At 43.8% G+C, this 26,124-nt stretch overlaps 1 protein-coding gene across 1 annotated transcript in view; it reads left to right on the top strand.

Moving 5' to 3' along the window:
• The window catches only part of VPS13B (vacuolar protein sorting 13 homolog B), an 803,413-nt gene that overhangs the window by 762,620 nt on the left and 14,669 nt on the right, over window positions 1-26,124 (top strand). Inside the window, exons 55-58 of the mRNA XM_082674491.1 lie at window positions 13,992-14,110; window positions 18,026-18,831; window positions 22,943-23,119; window positions 25,114-25,284. Of these exons, the coding sequence (XP_082530617.1) occupies window positions 13,992-14,110; window positions 18,026-18,831; window positions 22,943-23,119; window positions 25,114-25,284 (1,273 nt within the window). The remainder of the gene's footprint in view (window positions 1-13,991; window positions 14,111-18,025; window positions 18,832-22,942; window positions 23,120-25,113; window positions 25,285-26,124) is intronic.

Here is a 26,124-nt window from a genome sequence, read left to right as displayed (position 1 = left end):
CTCCCCATTCTCCCCTCTCTCCCCAACTCCTGGTGATCTCTAATGTACTTTCTGTCTCTGAATCTGCCTACTCCAGGCATCTCATGTAAGTGGAATCATACAACATTTGTCCTTTTGTGTCTGGCTTATTTCACTTAGCATAATGTTTTCAAGGTTCATGCATGTTGTAGCATGTGTCAGAACTTCATTCCTTTTTATGGCTGAATAATATTGTGCTGAACTTTTTAAAAGTCCTTTCACATATATTAGTGCATTTGATCTTCACAACAGGCTTATGAAGTAGGTCCTACTGTAATGGTTACAGCACACATATTAAAGTTATAAATGTACTTACAGTGATAATAATGGTTATCATTTAATAAGTGCTTAATGTATGCTAGGCATTGTGCTAAGCACTTTACATTCATTCTTACTTAACCTTTGCAGCAGCCATACGAGACAGGGACTGTCACCTCCATGTTACAGAAGTGAAAACTGAGATCTCCAGAAGGAACATGGCCCAATTCCCATGTGTTACAAGGGAAGGGACTGGGATTTTATCCAGACCTGCCTGACTCCATAGCATGTGCTATGAATGCTACTTCCTTACCTGGAATTCCTTAACTGCCCTCTTCCCCAGTCCTGCTGGCACATTCTGTCTCATCTCTCAAGGGATTCTCTCCCTACACCCCTGTGAAGTCTCCTGCCCACCCCCATTTAATTGCATTCACTTCTGTAAATGATTTCCTACCAAGTCAAGATTCCTGGCAGTCAGACACCTGCCTTATTCATCCACAGCCTACAGCAGAATGCCTGCCAACACAATGAGATCTGAATACATATCATACAGATAAGTGAATGACTGAATGAATGAAAGAGAAGATGAGGTTACCAAGAGAGGTCTTATAAGGGAGGAGAAGAGGGTCCCAGGCCTAACCTTGGGGAACTCCAACATGTGAGTGTCATGCAGCAACAGACTGAGAAGGATCAGGAGAGTGGCTGGGCGAGAACCTGGGCAGAAACACGAAAGCCCCTGAGAGAGAGAGTTTACAGGATGGCAGATGGTGGGAAGAGGGCAAGCAGGGTAGCCACTGGAAGTTACAGGTTCGGAGGGAGAGGAAGTGAGGGAGTGCAGGGACGGTGAGAAGTGTTCTTTCAAGAAGCGTGGCCGTGAAGCAGATGAGATCAGTGGGGAGGAAGCCCTTTATATACTGCAGGAAAGTAGTCAGTGGAGGAGACATGAAAACAGGAGCGAGGAATTGCCAGAGAGACAAGTCCAAAGCATGGGGAGTGTAATTCTACTTGAACAGAAGGGCCACGCCCTCTTCTCTGTTGGCAGAAAAGAGTTGGGGATGGGCACAGGTGTAGGTAGAGATCTCAGGAGGGATGGACTGGGAAATGGAGTGAAGTGATACCCACTGGCCTTAAGTTTATTATGAAGTGTGGAATGAAACATCTGCTGAGAGACAGAGGGAAACGGGTGGGGGCCTGGGGAGTGTAGCTGTGGAAACAGGTGAAGGACATGGCCGGGGACAGGTGCAAGAGGGGCCCCGCTCACCTGGGAGACCTGCATTTGTGGTTCCCCAAACTACTGAGGGGTGTGATCTCCATCCGCAGTGCTCATGTGATGAACAGTGAAAATCTGCTGGGTCTGTGCAGCCTCAGAAGACGTTCCCCGTCTCAGTAATTTACAAAATAAGTATCACCAGCTTCTCAAGGGTCCCTGAACTCCCCTGCATCGGTTTGAAGATGTTTGAAACCTTGCTTATATATGTCTAGGGAATTCTTTACAATAGGCATTCTGCCTGCCAAACCTTATTTTGGGGATTCCTGTTCACTCTAAATTTCCTCAAACCTTTGTAGTCAGGGACACTTCAAAGCTGAGAGGAGGTACTGTTTCCAACACCCTTATCATCCCTGGTCCGAGGACCCAGCAAAGTCTCATGTTCCCATTAATCTTTGAGGAGCTGTGTGCCATATGTCCCGCAGACCACGGTTTACTTCCTATTCTGGAGGAAGATTTGTTTCAGGCCCTCACTGGCATCTCCTCAGTAACACACCAGGGCATATAAATCACTGGGGAGCTTGGGGAGCTGTGTCCTCTGATGAAAGGAAGCAGCCCTTCTGTAGGAGGGAGCTTGTCTTCCAGGAGCCTTTCCTCAGCCCTGGGTCACAGGCACGTGATGTGAATTTCAAAGCTGACCTAAAAAAAGCAGAATTAAAAAAAAAAGAAGAAGAAGAATTAAAACACCATAAAAGCTCCATTATGCCCCAAGGAAGAAGACTCCTTTAGCTTTTGTCAGTCATAGAGATGCCCCTGCCTTGGTCATGTAAATAAGACCGTGTCATGTTGTATAATTTTGACATGGAATATGAGAAGGAATATGCAGACAGTAACTTTATGGTTACACAAAGAAGTACTCTTTGGATCAAGAGTTAACTAGAAGACCTGAGAGCGTGTCGGCCACAAAATCCTGATGGGGGTGGGTTTTCTGGGGCTGTGTCCCTGGCTCACACCTGGTTAGAAGACATCTCAGCCAGAGGCCCCGCAGTGGCAACTGGTGCTCTTATCCCTAATGACAGTGGGTGGGAGCCTGACTTCAGGGAGGAAAAATCTTCAGATTCTCAATAAGTAAGTGAACGTATGAAAAATAAGCTTATGTTGATAATTTTAAGTCATAATTTTGATCCTATCAGGGAAATACTTTAGAATCCTGTCACAGTGTATGGGATTTCAATTACTCATAGTTCAAAACCTTATTTTCGTCAGTTAGGCAACCTTCTTTGGAAAAATTCAAAACAAAAAAAGGTACACAGAAAACATAGTAGTTACTTTTTTACTAATATAGACATTGAGAAACATTGCTTCAGTCGTTCAATCCACAGGACTTCTCGAGATTAAATATGTGCCAGACATTATAACCTGGTGCTGGGACTACATAAAATACAGTGAACAAACATGGAACACAGTCCTTTCCCTCAAGGAGACCATGTGTGGAGGAGATAGATGATAAGCAAGTAATCCCATGGGTCGTTGTACTGTTGTGAACTCTGGTAACAGCTCTGCAGGAGAGGCGGGTACAGGTGTGCTGTTATACGGCAGACTAATTTGAGAGGCCAAGGAGTGTGTCAGTGGGTAAGAGACCTGGCATCTATGCCTTAAAGGAGGAACAGGCATTAAGTATTAGACGAGAGAACGGGAGATTTTTCTTGGCAGAAAGAATAATGTGTTCAAAGCTTCGGTGCTCAGAGAGGGAACATCGGCCTTTCAGGGATCTAAATGCCAGTGTGGCCCTAGTGCCAGATGAAGGAAAAGGGGGTGAGAGAGGAGGCTAGTGAGGCAATTCAAGGCCAAACCTGGCAAGATGCTGTCGCTCCAATCAAGGATTTGGGGTTTTATCTTAAAAGCCACGGGAAGTGATTGAATTGTTTATGAAAAGCAATTTCTGAGCCAAAGAAGAACGAGCAGTTTGAACCCCAAAAGGCAGATTAAAATTATCTCTTTGCAGGTGAATTCTCTTCTACAAAGATACAGTAAATTCTCATGATCTTTGACTCTTTTTTTTTTTTAATTTATTTTATTTTTGGCTGTGTTGGGTCCTCGTTGCTGTGCGTGGGCTTTCTCTAGTTGTGGCGAGCAGGGGCTACTCTTCGTTGCGGTGCGTGGGCTTCTCATCGTGGTGGCTTCTCTTGTTGTGGAGCACGAACTCTAGGCGCGCGGGCTTCAGTAGTTGTGGCACATGGGCTCAGTAGTTGTGGCTCACGGGCTCTAGAGCACAGGCTCAGTAGTTGTGGCGCACGGGCTGAGTTGCTCCTCGGCATGTGGGATCTTCCCAGACCAGGGCTCGAACCCGTGACCCCTGCATTGGCAGGCGGGTTCTTAACCACTGCACCACCAGGGAAGTCCTCATGATCTTTGACTCTTAACAGAAGTGTTTAGTGGGGTCAGCATCATTGCTGTTTTCTTCTCCTATAAGCTCTGTACCATTTACAAAGTGCTTTCACATCCAGTCTCCGTTCTTTCATTCATTTATTCAACCAACTTTTACTGAGGACCTATCAAGGGCCAAACCCTTTTCCCTGAATAATGTATAATTCCCACCTTCAAGGCACCTGCATAGCTAAATAAATGCAGTCGAATGTAGTAAGCCCTAAGATAGAGGCTTTGATCACTGCAAAAACTCTAAGATAGTCGGGGCAGTAATTTTGATGTTTATGTTACTGATGAGAGGATTGAGGCTTAAAAAGTAATCCACTAGATGGTTTATAATTAAGCAGCATCAGGCTGGAACCTGGGTCTGCTCACATGTGGCCCAGTCTCGTTTTTCCTATACCAAGCTAAGAGCACTGTCTGTCCTTTGGAGTCCTGCCCTGGCTACAAACATTTCCACTTGAAAGTCGATGAAAGCACAGGTTAGAAGAGGTTTTCTAATGTCCCCTTTTACCTAGAGCAAGAGTCCCTTCCATGACATCCCACCCTAGAAGATTCCGAGTGTCATAGTCATGGCTTATTCCAGCAGTGACTATGAGAAAGTTTCTGCTTATATCAAGCTGAAAACTATCCCTCTGTAGGATCCATTCATCCATCCTTGTTTAACCTGCTGAGGCATCACAGAGTATTTACTTCCCCTTTAATAGAGCAACACTACAATCATTGGAAGGCAGCTTCAACATCTTCTCTAACCGTTCCCTTATCCAGGCCAAACGTTTCTGGTTCCTTGAATCATTCCTTCAGCACGTGTGATTTCCAGACCCATCACCACAGTTACCCTGCCTGAACACACTAGTGTGTTATGTTCCCTTTTAAAAATCTGGCAGCCAGAATTATACATACTATTCCAAATGTGGTCTAACCAGCTATTACCTCCCTATGCTACATTAATAAATTAGAAGATTGAGTTAGCTTTTTATTAACGAGTTCAGACTGTTTGTTATTATTGAACTCGTGGTCAGCCACATCCCCCAGATCTTTATCATGTGACTTGCTGTACAGTTGACTTTTTTAACCCAACGACAGGACTTAACATTTACCCCCGGTAAATTAAATCTTGTTGCTATTGGCCTAATCCACTTGTTGAAATCACTTTAAAAAAAATTGTGATGCTGTCATCCAGCATATTTAAGTATCCCTAGTAGCTTTATGTCATCTATAGATGTGGTGAGCATGCATTCTACATGGTCATCCAAGTCATTAATAAATATGTTGAACAGGACAAGTCCAAGGTCAACATGCTGCAGTGAGTCACCAGACACTTCCCTAATGCATAGGTTCAATCAGTCACTAACACACCAAACTGTACTGTCATTTAGCCCTCATTTCTTAAATAAGAAAATGTGTCTAAAAGCACTTTTAAACTATATTGTATAAGATATTTTTTATCTTGCTTGCAAGAATATCGTGAGACACTTTGGTAAATGCCTTGATGAGCCAGAACTCAAATGTGTAATCAGTCCATTTGGTGCAGATCAGACAGGGGTAACCCTGAGCACTAATGCTTAAAGGGCATGTAGTCATTTTCAGAGATATCATTAGCATCCATCCCAAAATGTTTACATAGAGAAGAAGTTGTCGATCCAAGTGAGAATCTGCCTTATAAAATGTGTGGTGCAGATGTTTTGGCTTCTTGCTTACTTCAGTCGCCTCCCTCGCCCCCCATATCAGGGCCAGAAGAGATATCAGCAAGTTGACACCCAATTGTAACGTCTGCCAAGTGTCTTGGTTGAGAGTCTCCTATGTGTTTACAGTTTGTTCTGGTTGAGTCACCATTGCTTCCCAAGATCCTCGGGAGTAGGGATTTCCCTAAAATATTTTTCAGTAAGTATACAGAAGGAAGAATTACACCCAGAATATTTGTTATTTTCTTCTCATCCTTATCCAGTCGTTCCTACCTTAGAAATTTCCCCCCCTTCTTTTCCTCTCTGGGAGATCTAATTCATCTCCGAGCTTCAGCTACCATCTGTGTCACCCAGTCACTCCCAGGTCCCTGTCTCAGACACCCACATCCCTCCCGATCTCCAGCTCTGCGTTTCTGGCCACCCACCAGACATCTCTGCCTGAAAGACCTGCAGTCACCTCAAACCAGCGTCATCATCTGAAACCAATGGGATCATTTTCCATCCCCTGAGCCAGCTTCTCCTAGCGTCTCTGCTTCAGTTAATATCACCACCATTTTTCCAGTATAAAAACCTTAAATAACATTGATATAAAGTTGTATTGAATGCCTGCTTTATGTCAAGCACTTTACACAAACATTGTCATTAGTCTGCATTGCATCTCTTACAGGTAGATGGTACCTGAAGATCAGAGAGGTTAACTTGCACAGGGCAAGTGGACCTGGGATTCAATCCCAGGACTGTCTAGCTTCCAAGCCTGTCTTTTTCTGCAGCATCCCAGTACCTTCCTTTCCCTCTCTTCCCCCATTCTTCCAGTAAGTCACGAAGTTCTGGCAGAAATTCCACAGAAGTGTCTCTGTATCTGCCCCTTCTCTCTGTGACCAGGGTCTACTTCAGGCCTTTTATTCATCACTTCTCTCCCAGATTTTAACAATAGCCCCTTAAAGGGTCTCTCTGTTGTCAGCCTTCCTATCCGCAAATCTGTCTCCACAGCTACCACCAGAGTGATTACTAAGACACAGAGTCCAGTGCAGAAAAGCCTCTTCAGTCCACTAGACTGCTTAAGACAAACCACTACCTGCAACCAAGCAGGCTACATCTTACTGCCTTATTCCCTCTGCAGGTTAGCGTTCAATCCCGTAGCATATGGGGAAATCTCTTCTTCCTTTCAAAGTCTAAATCTTGAAGTCTTCCATACTATGATTTTCCTTCCTAAGATATTCTTTTACAAACTATTTGATCTGGGGATATAAGTATATTTTTTCCTTCCCAAAATAGAGGGTGAATTGTTTTATAGATTTTTGCCAAAAGTCAGCAGAACAAATGCAATGCCTGATTACCATATCTTCAGATCTATTTGTGGAGGCTGAGACATCCCACAATCTGTCATAGACAAGCTGGAGACCCAGGAAAGCCATGGTGTAAATTCCAGTCCAATGGCAGGAGAAGATGAAATGAAATGTTCCAGCTCAAACAGTGAGGCAGGAAAAAAGGGGCAAATTCTTTCTTCCTCCACATTTTGTTCTATTCAGTGGATTGGATGATGCTCACCCACACTGGGGAGGGCAGTCTGCTGAATCCACTGATTCAAATGCTGATCTCCTCTGGAAACGCTCTCACCAACACATCCAGAAATCATGTTTTAATTTGGGCACCCGATGGCCAGAGTCAAGTTGACACAAAATTAACTATCAGAAAGGAAGTGCAAATGTGAGGTGGGAGCAAAATGAATCAGGTAAAAGAAAGACAACTGAAGAGGGATGAAGTCCAGCAAGTGTGCTGTGATGGGAATTGAGCCCAGTTATGGAGAGAATTAGTACAAATTGGAGGAGGGGGTGGCTTAAGGACTTTTAATAACAGGGATACCCGTTATGTAACTGAGCTGCAGTGCTGGATGCTTTATAACTGCCTCTTGATTATCCCTGGATTATTCCATATAGTCTATCAGGATAAAAAAGAGAGAAAGAATGGGAGAGAAAGGAAGAGAGGTAGACTTCCAAGAATACTTTCAGTTATTTCCTAGGCGTCACCTTGTAAATTACTCAGTAAAAAATTAAACTGGGGTAATTTTTTAAAATATTGTTTGTTGGATAAAAATATAGTAAATAATCATTTTAATAAAGATAACTGAATATGTAGAAAGCACAAGTTACGTTACACTGTTCCTTATTTGTAATTGTAGTAAAAGATAATGTACTAACTGGGAGGCAGGACCTAGGCCTCAGTGGTTTTCTTATAGCCACAGTGTGTAAGAGAAAGTCTTACTGATCTAAGTGCTCTAACACAGACACAAATGACAGAACATGGAGTATTCCCCAAATGTTTTGTGGTTACTATATGTTGCCTATAGCCTTCCACACACATACCCATACTACCAATGTGAAGTGAAGAAAGTAAAAAATAACTAAATGACAGCATCCATCAGGACTGACTAGCTTATTCTGCAGTAATAAACAACTCAAAAAAAAAGAGAAATATCCCCTTGGCTTTTTATAAAAAAAAATCAGTCTCTTAACTCATTCTTCCCCTCCCCACCCCAGAGCAGCTCTCCTCCCCAAGATTCTAACCAGTCACCACATCCCACTGGAAATCAGTACTTCTGAGTGATGCCCTCTTAGCCTGGATGTGGCTCCTTTTCATCTAGAGATGTATGAACTCATCGGCTCCCCTCTCCCCACCAAAACACAGGACAGGATAACAGTAATAACTCCTGCACGCTGGAAAGAGGGAGAATGAGACACATACACAGCCTCTCACCCATAACACATCTGAAATTTTTCTGAGCACATATTGTGTGGGGTTTTATTCCTTGGAAACAAGGAATAGTCTTCAAGCCCTATCTCTGCTCATGGAAGAGCTCTTTTACCATTGTTCTTCCGGTCCCTGGATCTACCCTCAGAGATCCTCCTTGACCAACATCTGAAGTTGTATTGAGTCTCGAATAATCAATCACAGACTCCTTTAGTCTAGGTTCATGAGTTTATTAGGCAGTAGTAATTTCCCAGAAACTCAGTAGACTGCTTATCTGTTTGATTCCAGAGAATTCCATGTGCTAATAACCACATCCTTGGTCCTTTTAAAGACATATTTCTGTACTGTCTTGCTTCCTTACCTCTCTTTAGATTTAGGAGAGCTTCTGTGGCAAAGTTAAACTATTCATCTAAAATTTTTTTCTGAGTCACTTTAACAATTAAGAAGTTTTAACAGTGAGTTCTGATGGCTATACATAGCCCTAAGTCTGAGTATTAATCTGCCTTCATGTTCAAAGATCAAGTTTTATCTCTTACCGTTTGGGGTTAAAAGCATTACTGACTTTGCAAAGCCCTGAATTTCTGGAATCTCTTTATTCTCTTGAATTTCTATTTGCAAACTGGCCAGTTCTTTCCTGAGCTCATCGCTTCTTCATAATGAAACACATTGCCAGACACAGCCAGCAGCAGCCAGCACTCACTACTTATGTTTTGTTTTCAAACCTCATCTTCTCGAGCTACAAATCTATTAGGTTTATAATCTACCTCCCAAGTAATCTCAGACAAGTCTTACTAAGTGTCTTGCCACTTTGTAACGTGAATTCCCATTCTTGTAGCTTTCAATATCAATTCCTACTGCCTACCAGTAAGCCAAGGACTCAGATTTTAGGTTTTTGTTGGAACCCTGTTTCTATTACCAATATCTCCATCCATTAGTATAGGCTACATTATGCTGCCTGTCACAGTCCTGTTTACTTCTTGCTCATGCTACATGCCAGGGTTTGTCATCAGGGGCTCTGTTCTACATGGGCACTCAGGGACCCGGGTTGACAGAGGCCCCATCACCTTCTGTCTGGCTTATTGTAGCACACCACCCCCAAACCTAGAGGCTTGCAACAATGGTGATTCAGAGGGTTTGGTTGGGTGATTTTTCTGCGTGAGCCTGGGATCACTCACGCAGCTGCATTCAGGTAGAGGGCTGGCTATGGATGAGTTCAGCTGGGAAGTCTGGGCAGCTCTCTTACCACGTGGTCTTTCCTCCATAGGGAGGCTAAACCAGGCTTTCTCACATGGTTGGCAAGAGGGCAAACCCAAAAAGCAAGCCTTATCATGCTTCCTCTTGAAGGAAATGGACACAAAACTGTTGCCCTCATGAACTTATACAGAGACCATGATGGTTAACACCCTGAGAGGGAGAAACATTTTATACATCTCTGCCTTGGAACTTTTAGCTCTTATCTCATTATTTGTGTACTTGGCTTGTGTACTTGTGTACCCAGGCTGGGAGCAACTTGAGGGCATGATTTCTTCTCAGTGCCTACCGCAGTGAGGAGCTCCTTTAGGCTCACCTTAAATATCCAGTAATTGATTGAACGATTAAATGATCAAACCATTAGACCAAAACAAGAATTTATTTTAATTTCTGGGGGACCTGGCACTTGGGTTCCCAGCTCTCTAATCCCTAGAGCTCACATTGTACAAAATGCTTGGTGTTGCAGGTTATTTCTCTACATGTGAAAGGAGACAAGAGTAGGCTACAAGAATTAAAGTCTGCGTTTCTTCCGTTCTAGTGATGAGTGAAAGGGACACCCAGCAATATTTCTGTCCAGGGTCCAGGTTTTTGGCTGGAAGGCGTACCTTAAAGGTTTAGGTTGATTTGCTTACTTTCAGAGTTCCCTGGGCAGTTAACAGAAACCATCAGCTTGCCTGAACCTTATCTTAGGAAGTACACGTATCCTCACTTCAAAACGCCTGCCGATTGCTTTGAGAATGAGCAGAGCAATAAGTACTTTCCTCTTCTGATCCCCTCCTTCCCTCCTTTGAGGGGTAGTAGTTCTGGTTTCTAACACTCTCTGCTAAAACCCTGGGGTATGCCCTGAAGTTATGGACAGTCCTTGAGAGGAAGGAATACACATGGGAGCACCGGACCTTAAAAAGGTTTGTGTCAAATGAATAATCCCATGTCTGTAAGCCTGGAAGAAAGCAGTTGACTTACTTTACATATCATACAAAATGATAGGTTTTATAAATGTGACTGTCTCTCAAAGAATATCTGTTTGTTTTAGATTCGTGAGCTGAGCCATTTTTTAGGTTGGCTGCATTCCACCTTTTATCATAGTCAAGTTCAGTTTTTATCTTGGAACAAAAAAGGGCAAACTCAGGATACAGAGTCTTTTGAAACAGATATTTTTGCAAAACAGTCCATTTGGGAAATATATCCATAGAGAATACAAACTGACTCCACTCCTGCCCTCAAGAAGTTGAGAATCTGGTGATTGAGTCTATGGTATAAACCAGTGACTGTAATACAAGCAATAAGGTTTGTGATCAAACAGAAGTATGGTTAAAGTGTTTTAGGAATGTAGGAGTAGGTATCAGTCTGAGGAAAGGAATGGAAAAATTAGAGAATACCTTCCTGGAATAAGGTGTCCTTACCCTATATGTGCAGAGATACACAGAATTTGGAAAGGATTTGCATGGGGGGACAGCGCGTTGTCCGCACAGAGGGTGCTGAGGGGCATTCAGGGACCTAACTAAGCTAGAGCAGTGGCCATAGAATGAAAAAGAAGCCTAGGGCAGGAGTTGGCAGAGCAGGAGATGAAAGTAGGGAGGAGGCAGAGGTGACCTCCAGGTGCCCTGGATGCTCAGGATTTCTGAAGGAGGAGCCGTTGTACAAGAAAAAGCCCAGTAACCTTGAAGTCACTTCCAAGGGTGAGAATCACAGACTCCTGTGGTTCTGTGTACACTCTTTCTGGTACCTCTTCATTTGGTAAAAATTAGAACACATTCATTACATGCCAGGCAGATACCTAGCTTTGTTCCTTCATCCAGGAATTTTCAGTCTTTCTTCTTTTATTTGCGGTTCTAACAATAATAAAGGGTCTAGACTTGGACTGAATTGATATTGCAAATCATCAGTATCAACATTCCCAAACACAAGGAGGTTCTTGCCCTTACCCTCAGGTAATGCTCGCAGTGAACATGATGTTCTCAGAGTTGTTTTTCAAATAGTTCTGATTTCAAATATTTATCCATTTAAGCAACGTTGGTATTTAATTCTGAAAGGACATCCGTTCTGCTGGCCTGGCACCTGGCTTCTGAGATAGAACTTCTTTTTAAGTCTTAGTCCACCTTCTCATGGAAGAAAAATTAATTTTAACTCCAAGCAAATCAAGTTATCTGACATTCTAGTTACAAGTTATGTGAGGGACCTTGAGGGGACTATAGCATGTCTTGTTGGGTTTTCGGGTATGTTTTTGTGTCCCCAGCGTAAAAGGGCATCATTATGGTAATAAGTCAAAACTCAAGAGCCTGAAAGTTTTTTGCACATTGCATTTCAATTCCTGTGTTTTAGGAGTTTTTTTTCCCACAGAGATTCATACGCACACATAAAGGTGGCCCATGGCTGGGCTCCAGCCCATACAGAGTTATTTGTCAATTCCAGAGAAGCAGAGAATGAAGACACTCATGCCCTCTCATCCATCTTTTTTTTTTTTTTCTATGAACCTTATAGCTGGATATTGAAAAATCTGGATTTGATTCTTTTTTTTTCATTTCAAGTCAGCTGAACAGCCTGTACACATGGATATAAAGAAATATAACCAGGAAGTGTTTGTGGTATTGAATCAGAACTTAAGACATTTGAAGCCTCTAAGAGTTTTATAGTGTCTGGCCTTACATTTAGGTCTTTAATCCATTTTGAGTTTATTTTTGTGTATGGTGTTTTAGGGAGTGTTCTAATTTCATTCTTTCACATGGAGCTGTCCAGTTTTCCCAGCACCCTTATTGAACAGGCTGTCTTTCCTCCATTGTATATTCTTGCCTCCATTGTCATAGATTAGGTGACCATAGGTGCATGGGTTTATCTCTGGGCTTTCTATCCTGTTCCATTGATCTATATTTCTGTTTTTGTGCCAGTACCATACTGACTTGATTACTGTAGATTTGTAGTATAGTCTGAAGTCAGGGAGCCTGATTCCTCCAGCTCCGTTTTTCTTTCTCAAGATTGCTTTGGCTATTAGGGGTCTTTTGTGTTTCCATACAAATTGTAAAATTTTTTGTTCTGTTTCTGTGAAAAAATGCCATTGGTAGTTTGATACAGATTGCATAAACATAGGCAGAACACTCTTTGACATAAATCGCAGCAAGATCTTTTTTGACTCTCCTAGAATAATGAAAATAAAAACAAAAGTAAGCAAATGGGACATAATGAAACTTAAAAGCTTTTGCACAGCAAAGGAAACCATAAACATGACGAAAAGACAGCCCTCAGAATGGGAGAAAATATTTGCAAACGAAGCAACTGACAAAGGATTAATCTCCAAAATTTACAAGCAGCTCAATATCAAAACAACAAACAAAACAATCAAAAACTGGGCAGAAGACCTAAATAGACTTCTCCAAAGAGGACATACAGATGGCCAAGAAGCACATGAAAAGATGTGCAAAATCACTAATTATTAGAGAAATGCAAATCAAAACTACCATGAGGTGTCACCTCACACCAAAGTGACCATCATCAAAAAATCTACAAACAGTAAATGCTGGAGAGGGTGTGGAGAAAAGGGAACCCTCTTGCACTTTTAGTGGGAATGTAGATTTTGATACAACCACTGTGGTGAACAGTATGGAGGTTCCTTAAGAAACTAAAACTAGAACTACCAAATGATCCAGCAATCCCACTACTGGGCATATACCCAGAGAAAACCATAATTCAGAAAGACACATGCACCCCAGTGTTCATTGCAGCACTATTTACAGTAGCCAGGGTGTGGAAGCAACCTAAATGTCCATCAACAGAGGAATGGATAAAGAAGATGTGGTACATATATACAATGGAATATTACTTGGCCATAAAAAGGAACAAAATTGGGTCATTTGTAGAGACATGGATGGACCTACAGTCTGTCATACAGAGTGAAGTAAGTCAGAAAGCGAAAAACAAATATCGTATATTAACGCATATATGTGGAATCTAGAAAAATGGTATAAATGATCTTATTGGCAAAGCAGAAACAGAGACACAGACATAGATAACAAATATACGTACACCAAGGGGGGAAAGAGGAGGGTGGGATGAATTGGGAGATGGGGATTGACATATATACACTATTGATACTATGTATAAAATGGATAACTAATGAGAATGTACTATATATAGCACTAATGAGAACATACTATATATAGCACAGGGAACTCTAGTCAATGCTCTGATGTGACTTAAATTGGAAGGAAATCCAAAAAAGAGGGGATATATGTATACATATAGCTGATTCACTTTGCCGTACAGTAGAAACTAACACAACATTGTAAAGCAACTATACTCCAATAAAATTTTTTTAAAAAAAGGACATTTGAAGCCATTTCAATAAGAAACACAATAGTGTTTCTTACTGCTTTTCAATCTGATTTTGAGTATTCTTTTTGCAGGTTGTGTTCCTGACTGGCTTTGGCTGTGTGTATGTGGACACTGTCCATCAGTGTGGCACAGTCTTCATCACTGTGGCCCCAGAAGGAAAAGCTGGACCTATTTTAACTACTACCAACAGGTAGGCTTAATTAGTATCCCAGTATCAGCAGGGTATGTTTCCCGTTATAAAGTTGTAAACCTACTATTTGCCATTCTTTGTCATCCAAATATATACATTAAAGCTTTTGGTTAATTATTGTATAATCCATAAGGGTATGGTTATTAGCATTGAATTACACCCATAATAAGAAGCAATATATCATCTTCTCTGGGTACCCCTTCCAGTTCTTCTGTGGTGAGTTTAACAAGCTGATTTACAAACTAAGACATGCATCTTAGAATTATACATTATCATTAGCATGAAATGAAAATTAATACTTCTCTATCCACATGACCACCTAGTAATTAGTAATTAGACTTAGCTAACAGCAAAAATAAAGTCACCTCTTAGAGCCACATTTTCCCCCGTTCGACCTGAGTGTTGCCATCAGGTTTTACAAATATGAACCAGAGTTATTATCCTTAATTTAAAGGAACTCATATAATTCAGTAGGAATAATATGAAGATAGTCCCTCCTTCCAAAAATTAAACAAGGGCAAACGACAGAAAATTCTAGGAAGAGGAAACACAAGTAATCAAAGAAATGCAAATTTAAATAAGATATTACTTACTGAATTAACAATGATGTTCCATCATATACAGTCCTAGTAAAAGTGTAAATTGTTACTATTTTCTGGAAAGCACTTTAGTAATATGTATCAAGAGCTTTAAAATCCCTCTGGCTTGGAAATTCCACTTTTAACAGTTTTAAGAGCTTGAGATAAGCAATAATTAGAGAAGTAGGAAAAGGTACGCAGAGAGATTTTATCACATTGCTAATTATAATGGCAAAATATTCAGAGTACAAACCCCATCAACAGAGGAATAGATGATACATAAATGTACCATAAATGGTATATCCACAGAAAAGAGACTTACAGGATTTTAGTGGAAGAGAAAAATACATATGATGACTTAAATAAAGCAAACAGAATATAAAATTGAACATATAAATATCCTAGTTATGTGCACATACAAGTACATATATGCACACACATTCTCACACATACGCAAGGAAAACATTCCTAGAAATAACACTGAAAAGAAAAGAATCAAAACTGTTAATAGATGTGCGGTTATAAGTGATTATTTAATAATTTTCTGTATTTTAATTTTCTACACGGAGAATGTACTTTATAATCAGAAAATTTTTAATTTTTAAATTTTTATTTAAAATATGAAATAGTAATATCAACTTTTATACATTTAAGCTCCTTTTTTTAAATTTCCTTGCTTTTCATATATGGTTAAGAACTCGTTAATTTGGACCTTGCCAAATTATCATTAATTTGAATTTATAATATTTCAAACAGGTTGGGTAGACTGTTTCCTTTGCCCAGTAGTGTTTGTTAAGAAATTAATAGTGTAACAAAACTGGAGACTAAATTGTGACTTGCATAACCCAAAATTTCAAGCCCACATGACAATTTCAGGAACGTTTTATCTAGGGCATTAGTAGGGCATTGTTTATGACAGTAGCAACAATCCATACATTCAGTGGTAGAAATAGGAAAGGAACAAGTATTTGCTTGTATTTCCTTAATTCATTTGTTCAGCAAATATTTTTCAAGTGCTTACTGGATGCCGGTGCTATTGTAGGGATGAGGATATACTAGTGACCTAAAAGCCCCAAATCCCTGCTCCCGAGGAGATCACATTCTCATAGGTGGGGAAAGGGAGGACAGAGAATAAACATAATAAAAAAGGAAATTTTATGGTTCAGTAGAAAGTTGGAGTTCTGCAGAGATAAAAACAGAGCCTGGGAAGGACTAGTAGTACCTGGGCACAGGGACAGAGAGAGTGTAGTTTTGAAAAATTGATGTAGGTAAGCCTCACCAAGAAGTTAACATTTGAGCAACTTGAAAGCAGCAAGGGGGTTAGTGATGTGGTCATCTGGGGTGAGCTTTCCAGACAAAGGGCACAGCCAGTTCAAAGGTCAGAAGCAGTGTGCCTGGCATATTGGAGGAGCACGGAACAGGCCAGTGCAGGCCAAGTGTAGAGGGTGAACAGGAAGGCACTAGTGCCTGGGGTCAGGGAGGGAAGAGCTAGAAGGAGGGGACACGTCGTGTAGGGCTTCATTTTAATTCTGAGTGAAACCAGGAATTCATTGGAGCTTTTTGAGCAGAGAAGTTACATGATGTGACCTAAATTTTTAGAAGACCATTGGCAGCTTTATTTTTTAAGTTTACCTAAGTATAGTTGATTTACAGTGTTACAGTGTTACAATGTTCATTTCTTCTGTACTGCCAAGTGACTCAGCTATACACATACATATTCTTTTTCATAGTCTTTTGCATTATGGTTTGTCACAGAATATTGAATATAGTTCCCTGTGCTTTTGCACTAGACTATAGAGAAGCACAGGAGGAAGCAGGGAGACTGGTCAGGAGACTATTACAGTCATTCACACTAGAGGTGGTGATGGCTTAGGCTACACTGTCAGGGGAAGTGGTAAGAAATGGTCAGATTCGGGATGTATTTTAAGGAAAAGCCAATGGGATTTCTCTGACACATTGGATAAGGGTTGAAAATAGAGGCATCAAGGAGGACTCCAAAATTTTTGGTCTGAGCAGCTGGTAGGATGTGGTTGTCGTGAACTAAGATGAGAACGACTGCATGTGGGACTGGGGGTGAGATCAAGAGTTTGACTACAGACGTGACCACTTGAGATGTCTTTTGAGACCTGTAAGTCACTACTATGTGGATGGGCAGTTAGAAATACAAGATCAGAGTTCACAGGGAGTTCTAGGCTGAATATGTGACTTTGGAAGTCATCAGCATATAGATGCACATCAAATCATAGGCCTGGATGAAGATATCCAAGGGGAGTGAGTGGAGATGGGAAGAGAAGAGGACCAAGGGCTCAACACTGGGCACCTTAACTTTAAGAGGAGGGTGTCGCATAGGTGATGAGTGACCAGACATACAAGAGCTGAGAGCAGACATGCAAAGAAAGTTTTTCCAGAAGGAGGAAGTTATCGACCCTGTCAAATGCCACTGTAGGGTGAATGAGTCACAAACTAAATGCCATCATTTGATTTAGCCACATGGAAGTCCCTTGGGGGCCTTGACGAGACTTGCTTTGGTAGACTAGTGGGGACAAAGGCCTGCCTGGAGCACGGTTAAGAGAAAATGGAAAGTGAGGAATAGCAGACAAGGTGTATATGCTTTGGAGTTTTTATGTAAAGAGGATCAGGAAAATGAGTAATAGCTAGAGGGGGAGATAGAGTTACAAGAGGGATTTTTTTAAGGCAAGAGAAATAAGAGCATGTTTATAAGCTGCTAGTAGTGAAGAAAAAACGATATAGGAAAGGGGTGAATTTCTGGAGAGATGACCTTGATGGGAGTGAGAGCCCAGTGGTTGAGCGCACGTTAGAGGGGTTCACGGAGATGGGAGCATGGGCAGCTCAGCTCTAAACGTGGCGGGGGGAGCAGAGCACATGGCCTAAGACGCTGGTAGCTGGGCTGTTGTGGTGTGGGTTCCTGGTGAGTTTTCTTCTGCTTGCTGTACTTTTCCAGTGTAAGGCATCTTGGTTATTTTATTATGACTTTCTGCTTTGTGATGATCATGACAGAGAATTAGTGCACAAAGAGCTAGTGGGATTTGAGAATAAAAAAATCTGGTGTTGATAAGGGAAACATGATACAGCAACACGACAAGAACTTGTAATAGTCCCTTTGGGAACATTTCCCAATACTGTTGGAGTATGACCGGCTCTGTCCAGACACGATGTACTGAAAGTTGAGTTCTTATTTGTTTCTTATGAGAATCTGATGGGACATCAGGAGGTGTTTAATAAGGCACTATCATTAAAAACTAAGACATTAAGGAGGAAAGGGAGGGAGGAAAAGAAAAGCAGAGGAGACTCATGTTCTTTTCCCTTTCTCCTGTAGAACTCTGGAGAAGATTGTGACATTTAAAATGTCCATCACTCAGTTGAGCCTGGCGGTGCTTGATGACCTCACCCGCCACAGAGTATCATCTGAGCTCCTGAGACTCACACTGGACAACGTTTTTCTCCAAATAGCCCCGGTGGCTGGTCACGTCCCTGGGGAAGAGACGGCCACCGCCCTCTTTCACCTTTACTGTGTGGAGGTCTGCTGTAGGGACCTGCAGTTGGACAACCAGCTATATAACAAGTCCAATTTCCACTTCGCTGTCTTGGTCTGCCAGGGGGAGAAAACAGAATCTATTCAGTGTTCCAAGATGCAGAGTCTCGTTACGTCCAGCAAAGATTTGGAAGAATACAAGAAAAACTGTTTCATCAAACTTTGCCTCACCTTCACTGAGGGCAAGAGCTTCTTATCTGATATTAACGAGTTCAGTTTTGAATTGAAACCTGCCCGCTTATATGTGGAAGATACATTTGTGTACTACATCAAAACTTTGTTTGAGACCTACCTTCCTAGCAGCAGCCCAGCCGGTCACCCCACGGTCTTTGCAGATGGGAAACAGGTGTTGCCCGTGCAGGTCAGGCAGCACGCCAGGGCCCTGGTGCATCCTGTGAAGTTACGGAAGCTGGTGATACAGCCGGTGAATCTCCTCGTCAGCATCCACGCTTCCCTCAAGCTGTACATAGCCTCTGACCACACCCCGCTCTCCTTCTCAGTGTTTGAAAGAGGCCCCATCTTCACCACGGCCAGGCAGCTTGTCCACGCCCTGGCCATGCACTACGCCGCGGGGGCTCTCTTCAGAGCAGGTGAGGACACAGCCCAGGGGCCACGATGAGCTGGAACGTGAGCAGAAAGGAAAGGCTTTGGGGTGGACTTACTGACTTCAAGACATAGGGAAGCAGCTTGGTGGGAGGTGAAGAGCACAGCCTTTGCAGTTAGATAGTAATGGATTTGAATCCAGACTCTTCCACTGCTGGCTGTGAGGCCTTGGGCAAGTTATTGAACCTCCCATGTCTCAGTTTCCTCATCCATAAAATGGGTTTTAAGATTTTTGACAGGAAAAAGTGAAAGTATGTAAAGTACCCAGAATTTTGGTTGGCACTTAATGAACACTCAAGCAGTAGTAGCTGTTATATTTGCTGTTATATATATAACAGAATTTTAATCCCATTTAGCAAATGCTTTTTCAGCTCCTTGCAGAAACAAGACTCTATGTTAGGGCACTAGTGCGGCCAGAAAAACCAGCCCAGGCCCTCAGGTCCTGGGCCTTAAAGAAGTCCAGTTCTGGGCTGTTAGCGTTCTTCATTACAGTCCATGAATAGCTCCAGATGAGAAATTCAGAGGATTTGTGTGCTCGTCAGAGGCATGAAGAGCCTTCTACCTACCCAGCGCAGCCCTGCCTGTCTAGACAGATGGCAAAGAGACGGCTGTAGGCATCTCAGCCTCTCCACAGACCTGAGCCCGGGGCGGGGGGAGTCCGCAGGGGGTGCTTTGAATATGTGTACAAAATGTTGCATGGGGAGCACTGTGCACTGAAGGTGCTTTGGAGACCAAGTTGTCTCCTGATACCCTATGGTAATTGGCTTCAGAACACGCTTTCTTGACCTAAGTTCACTCTAAAGTGGTTTCAGTCTGATAATCTGGCTCCTCGCGTTCCCATGCATTCAAGCAACTGACACCAAACAACCAGAGTGCGTCTTGCAGCCCCTTCTGGTAAAGAGCACGGAGGTCTTCCTTTCTGAAAGTAACAAAGGAGAGACCTTGGTAATGTTGTACTTGGTGTGTACATTCCCATATAAGGTAACGTTGTAGCAGTGACTGACCCAAAGTAGTTGCCCTACTGGTAAGATAGCATTTTCTCCATAATGGAATTCATAGAGTTAGAGTGCTACCCAGAACTCTCAACTGAAAAGAACAAGATCAGGGAAGGTCCCTGCCTGGGAACTGTTGTTTTGATAGCTTGTACAACAATAAGAAAATATTTCCCTCTTGCTAAGATATTATTTAAAAATGAGCAGCTACGATTTCAAATTTAATAGACGGGTATATTGAAAACCTACTCTTTCAGGCAGTTTTTGTTTTTAACCTAAAGCATGCCTGTAGGTTACTGAACTCTGCTCTGGAGCCTGGGAAGGAATAAGCTTCCCGTCCGTCTGGTCATCACATTAGGCTGAGGTGTGGGGAGCGCCCATCAGAGTAATGAGCTGGCAGAGAGACTCCAACTGTGACCACCAAGGAACCACGTCCCTGCGGCCTATGTGCTAAAAATGATCTCTCTTTGTTTTGTTTTTCATGAGCTTTCACAAGAACATTCTGTTTGGATTTTTTGTAATCCACCTAAAAGTTCTCTAAGCTGTTGTCCCAATCTCATTATATGCTGAGACAAGAAATTCTGAAATAGAGGGCCAAGTTTTTAGGTTTGCTGGGAATTCTGTCACTGAAGGCCTGCAGAGTATCTGAAGATTATCTGGAGGAAAGCAGTGATTTTTGAAAGAGTTGGAAATGGGAAGATGGTAGGAGGTTACCCCTGGGTAGAAGCATCTTAAAGAGAATGTACTGGCATTCTAGTAGAGGAAAGGAAAGGTCTGGCCTGGGAGTGGACAAGTTGCCTCTGCATCTCACATGGGTCAGTATTCACTCATTGGACTTGATTAAAAGGTCCCTCATGGGGATGACTGAAATACCCTGACCTCATTTCTAGGGAAGGACTTGTAGAGGTTTTAACAGTAAAGTAATTAGAAATGAGTAACAACTGACCCTATTTGAAGAAAAGAATGTGGGCTCTGTAATTTCCTGGGGTCCCTCTCTACCTCCAAGGCTCAGTTTGATGGGAAGCCAGACAGGCACTTGTTTTCAACAAAAGTCTGGCAACAAGTAAGAAAAAGATACATGTGCTTTTGGAGGGAAATAAGAAGGAATGCCCTCAGATGCTTTGGTCCTTTTCTGGCCATCTCAGATGCCACTGAGAAGTACCTCTGGTCCACACATAGCCTTCCCATCAGCAGTGAACCTAACCCAGGAGAGTCTCCCTCACCGTCCCGTAGCCGGGGTGAGGGCTAGAAGGTGAGGCTGGGTGCTTTCCACACACCCTGTGCCCTGCTGCCCTGGCCTGAGTGGGCCCATTGTAGAGTGAGTGGTCTTTGCTTGGCAGTAGCTACGCACCTTTCTTTATCTCTCTATGGAACTTCAGGAGAGAAGGGGAATTAAGATGTTTCTAGTCCAATCTTCTGCCTCCAGGCGAACCTTACAACTATGCCAAGCTAAAGGAAATTTGTTGTTTCTTCACCTCCAGAGAAGGCCCTCCGAGGAAGACTATTCCACAACCTTCCACGGTACCCTGCCTACTCAGCGCAGCCTGGGCTCCCAGGAAGAGGGAGGGTGGGCTCTGGAGCCAGGTAAACCTGGCTTGAAACCCTCCCACGTGTCTAGACGGCGGGGAGACTGTGAGAACTGACTCAACCTCTGAGCCACAGTTTCCTCCTTGTCCTGCCTTTGAGATGGTGGAGACGGGGTGACACCGCGTCAGAGCAGGCTCTGTCCCCTGCACCTGGTACAGTCCCTGAACCCAGGGAGAGTCTCAGTCCTTGGCTAATCTGAATTTACACAGAGGCAGGTACTAGGACTTGAAGAGTTGCTGTGGGAACTGAGGGAGTTGAATGCCTGGCGCCCATAGGCGCTTCCATTTATGATCTTCATCTTCTGGAACTTACTCCCTCTTTTAACCTAAACCCTAGTGCTGTCTTCTAATGTTCCAGAGAAGAGAGGTGGGCTTAAAACTTAAGAACGTCCCTCTCTACAAGGGCTGGGCCTGGGAACCCTTCAGGGCTCCGGCTTGGCTCTTGTACCCACACCTTCCCTACCCTCTGGGACTGATGACTTGACTGGGGGTCTCTGTCACAGGCCTGGCCTCCAAAACCCTGCTGGGGGGCAGGATCGGCTCCCACACGGGTCCTCTCCCCGCGGCCTCCCCATTAAAGCTCTCGCAGCCCTCTCCTGGGCTGGAGAGGCCATGGTGTCCCCGGGGGAAGCTGTCTGTTGGGCGTCCTCCTCTCCGCAGCCCCCGGCCCTTGCCTGCACCTCCTGTCCTCCGGGCGAGAGCCCCGAGCCCCCCACCCGGGGAGGAAGGCGAAGGGGAGCTGCTCCAGCCTCCACGCCACAGCCCCGTTCCCACGGGGCCGAGCGCTCGGCAGTCAGGCCGCCGCTGAGCGGGAGGCTCCTGGCAAGCCCCAGCTCAAGTAGGAAACCGGATCCAAAGCTCGCCTCCTGGGACGTTCGCAGGGAACACGCCCCTCTCGCTAACCTAATCAGCATGTCCCTGTCACCAGAGTTTACACAACTGAAGCTGGGCTCGAAGGGGAAACATTTCTCTGGCTCCAGCTCCACTCCAAAGGGAAGCACTCAGCTTGGTAGGATTGGGAAAGATTAAAAATAACTTCCTCCATCCTCGTCAGAACTGTGCATCCCCTTTGCAACACCCCTTTTAGCATCTGGCCTCCTCCCCTGACCAGGCATCTCCTCCTCATCCTGGTGCCTCCGCTGCCCAAAGAGGTTTTAAGGATAACTTCCCAGCCTGCGAACACCTGCAGCCCCAGGGACTGCCTTTCCTCGGGGGCAGGAGCATCGTCCCCTGCACTCGGGTCCCTTTTAGCAGGAATACGGGAGGCTTGGGCAGGGAAGTCATATTAAAGCTATTTGTGAGGCCGCCAAAAGGATCACTTTGATTTATAAAGTATGAAAGTTTGCCATTTATGAATTCACAGTGAATGAGTTATTTCCCATATTTTGCTCCAAAGGAGCTTATTACATTCTCCATTCTAGTGTGAAAAATGAATTGCAGGGAAAATGGGTCACTTGTCCCATATGTTGAAAGTGCTGTGTTTAAGATTTCAGTAAACCCTTCCCTTTGGTCCCTCACAGGCTGGGTGGTTGGATCCCTGGAAATCCTTGGCAGCCCGGCAAGTTTGGTGCGAAGCATCGGGAATGGCATTGCCGACTTCTTCAGGCTTCCGTACGAGGGGCTGACCCGAGGCCCGGGAGCCTTTGTGAGCGGAGTTTCCAGAGGGACGACATCATTTGTGAAGCACATTTCCAAAGGTAGCTATTCGGGTTCCTTGTAATGAGGCCTTATTTTCATTCCTTCCCTCTCTTATTTTTTATTTTTAAAGAACGTGTTAAAAGTTTTCAGTGAATTAAGTTTGCCTCTAACTTTGTTTGGCTTGTTAGCTGGCAGTGAAGTGTTGGATCTGTAACAAAGCTCATATATAATGTCTTATGTTTTAAACAGATCACTGCTTGCCTGTAGTGTGTGAAAATGTTTCAGAAACTTCAGAATTTGAAATCTCCCAATGGGAAAACAAGGATTGGCTCAACTGTTATTCCATGTGATAAATACAGAAATATTAAAGGTGTTCAGGACTTCTGCTAAACATCAGAAATCCTACACTGTGTTGCCTCATCATATTTTTTTAAATGTAGATACAGTTGTCATAACTTTTGTAAGGCTATGGATACATTTTGACGTGGAAGCCGATTGGGAGGTGAAAGAGCCAGCTTTTCCCTAGCACGCCACGTAAACAGTGCCACCTTGTGGCCCAGACGGTTCATCGGGCGCAGAAACCAAACTGCCGCCCACAAGAAGGAGAGCGTGCTTTCCTTTCATCCGTGTGTTTGTTTGCCCATATTTTGGTCAGGTTGGCAGTGACTCGGGAACTAACAAGGGCCATCTGAGTCCCCGTTTCTTCTCAGCAGGAGGCAGGGGAAACAGGGCAAAAGCCTCCTCCCCCATAAAAGGCTTTTTACTGTCAACAGTACTGCAACTCTGTTATGAGTGGGCAGGTTACAGAAGTCTCTAGAAGGCCTCAAACAAGACTTGAGCTCGAAATATGAGAACCCATGATCCATAGAGGGGGACTGGCAAGAGAACAACAAGAGCAATAAACCAAATTCCATGGACAATCACGGGACCACTCCCCCGGGGCCCCAGTCATCCGGGAGGCCTGTGAGCCAAGCTGCAGGAACTCATAGATGAGTCACTGGTGGATTTCTCACTCTTGACACTTGAATCTTTGAGGTTCTGTTGTTTTTATTTTAAAATAAGACAACCAACACTTGCTAAATTGCACTCCGGCAGTAATTTTAGCATAGTGACTCACTGAATGTTTTTTACACTTGTTCTCTCCTTCTCTTAGGAAAATCTGTTTGGTTTGTCTGTGTGTGTGTACGTGGATTTTTTCTTTTCAGATGACTGGTTAAGATGCAGCTGAAAAAACAACATCTTCCATTTCTTCTGAAAACTAGACATCCAATAACAGATGAACTAATTCATTAGCTTCAGGATATGTCCGTTGATGTCTTTCAGTTTTGCTCACTGGGGTCTATGCAGACTTGCTAGAGGGGATTATGACTGTCTTGAGCAAGATGCAGAAATAGCCTTTCTTGGGAAAACCAGACGGAATCGTGGCTTTCACATGCTTTACTCCCTTTGATGTCCTCACTTTTTTTCAGCTAACACCCTGAATATCAAAATCACACATATTCTCTGTGGCATAATAATTATTTCCTGACTGTCAAATGATAAAAGTTTAGTGTCTTCCTCTACTATGACTAAAGTAATAGGGGGAAATAAATTTTATTCCTAAAGTAGAAACATTCCTTTGCTATCTATTTAAAATTCAGCAACATAACCTTACCCTTTCAAATCAGAGCAGGCAAATTGCAACCTTCAAAACTGGACCTCAGTGAGGACTTCAAAACTAACTATTTTAGCCAAGTCCTAACAGTCAAATGAAAGTGCATGATAGCTTCCTATGAGGCCGTGGGCATTTTTCTGGTAACGGAGATTCTAATTCTACCCCCTGTGAGGAGTGCCATCACCCCTGTCAGCAAGTGTTCATCTTCACCTCATTGTCTTAAGGCTGCTTCTTCAAACTGACCGAGGGGAAGCCACCATCACTCTCCATGGGCGAGTCCAGAAGGCGGATGTGCTTCCACCTCCCTCTCCCATCCCCCACAGTGCTCCAGGGACCACTCCCCTAGGGGCCACCAGCTATGCGACCAGGAGACCAACCCACGTGCTCTTGTGCCCTCAGGTACCCTCACCTCCATCACCAACCTGGCCACGAGCCTGGCCCGGAACATGGACCGGCTCTCACTGGATGAGGAGCACTACAACCGGCAGGAGGAGTGGCGGCGGCAGCTCCCGGAGAGCCTCGGCGAGGGGCTCCGGCAGGGCCTGTCCCGGCTGGGCATCAGCCTGCTCGGTAAGGGGTCGCCAGGGACTGGGGCCCAGGACTTTCCACGGGCTGGTTGTGGACTGTCCATCTTTCTGCAGAGATGCTGAGGCTCAGAGAGGCCAAGGCACGCATTCTGGTTCCTATCCTGGCCAGCAGGGTTCTGGAACAGGCACCCTCTCCAGAGCCCTTGTGCGGCTGCGCAGGGCCATCCTGGGACCTGGCCGCTCCCCGCTCCCCACCGGTCGCGTTCCCACCTTCCCTCGCCTCTGGTGGGAGATGCCTCTCTGCGTGCTCGCGGCTTCCGTAAGACATCATTCACTCCGTAGGGCCCCGCGCGCGGGGTGTCAACACAAGGAAGGCAGCCCACAGCTGCATGCTTGCTGAAGGGAGCAACGGGCAAACCTCCTGAAGCGCTTGCTGCCTCTCTGCCACAGATACTGCAAACGCCTGCTTTTGTTTGGGAAGCACTTGAGCAATGTGCAAATGTCATGTAAACTTCAGTGAGGAGCCCACTTTTCCCTTTTATTTTTTTAAGAATGCCAGATCTGCCTGACTCCAAGTAATTGCCGTTTGTCAAGCAGCCAGATGGTATAGCTAGAGATGAAGATTGCTAGGGGTATTTCCAAATATTACAAATGTTTGAAAAATAAGTTGCTTTGGAAAATCTATGAAGAGGAAGCTTCAGAGCTGAAATTTTACAGAGCAGGATTTTCAAGGGTATCTTTTGTTTATTTGTTTGCAAAGGAATTTAAAACTATGTTGTTTGGCAGCCTGCCTGCCGAGCATCTGAAGGAGTGTGCATCTTGCAGAGATCAAAGTGGCCCAAAGCAGGGAGAGCAAAGGTCAGAAAAGATGAGCTTGAAAGGA

The sequence above is a fragment of the Grampus griseus genome (assembly GCF_964374135.1).
Source record: "Grampus griseus genome assembly, chromosome: 17".
In the NCBI taxonomy this organism is placed as follows: Eukaryota; Metazoa; Chordata; class Mammalia; order Artiodactyla; family Delphinidae; genus Grampus; species Grampus griseus.
Note: the sequence above shows the minus strand (reverse complement) of the source record. Positions and strands in the feature narration are given on the sequence as shown.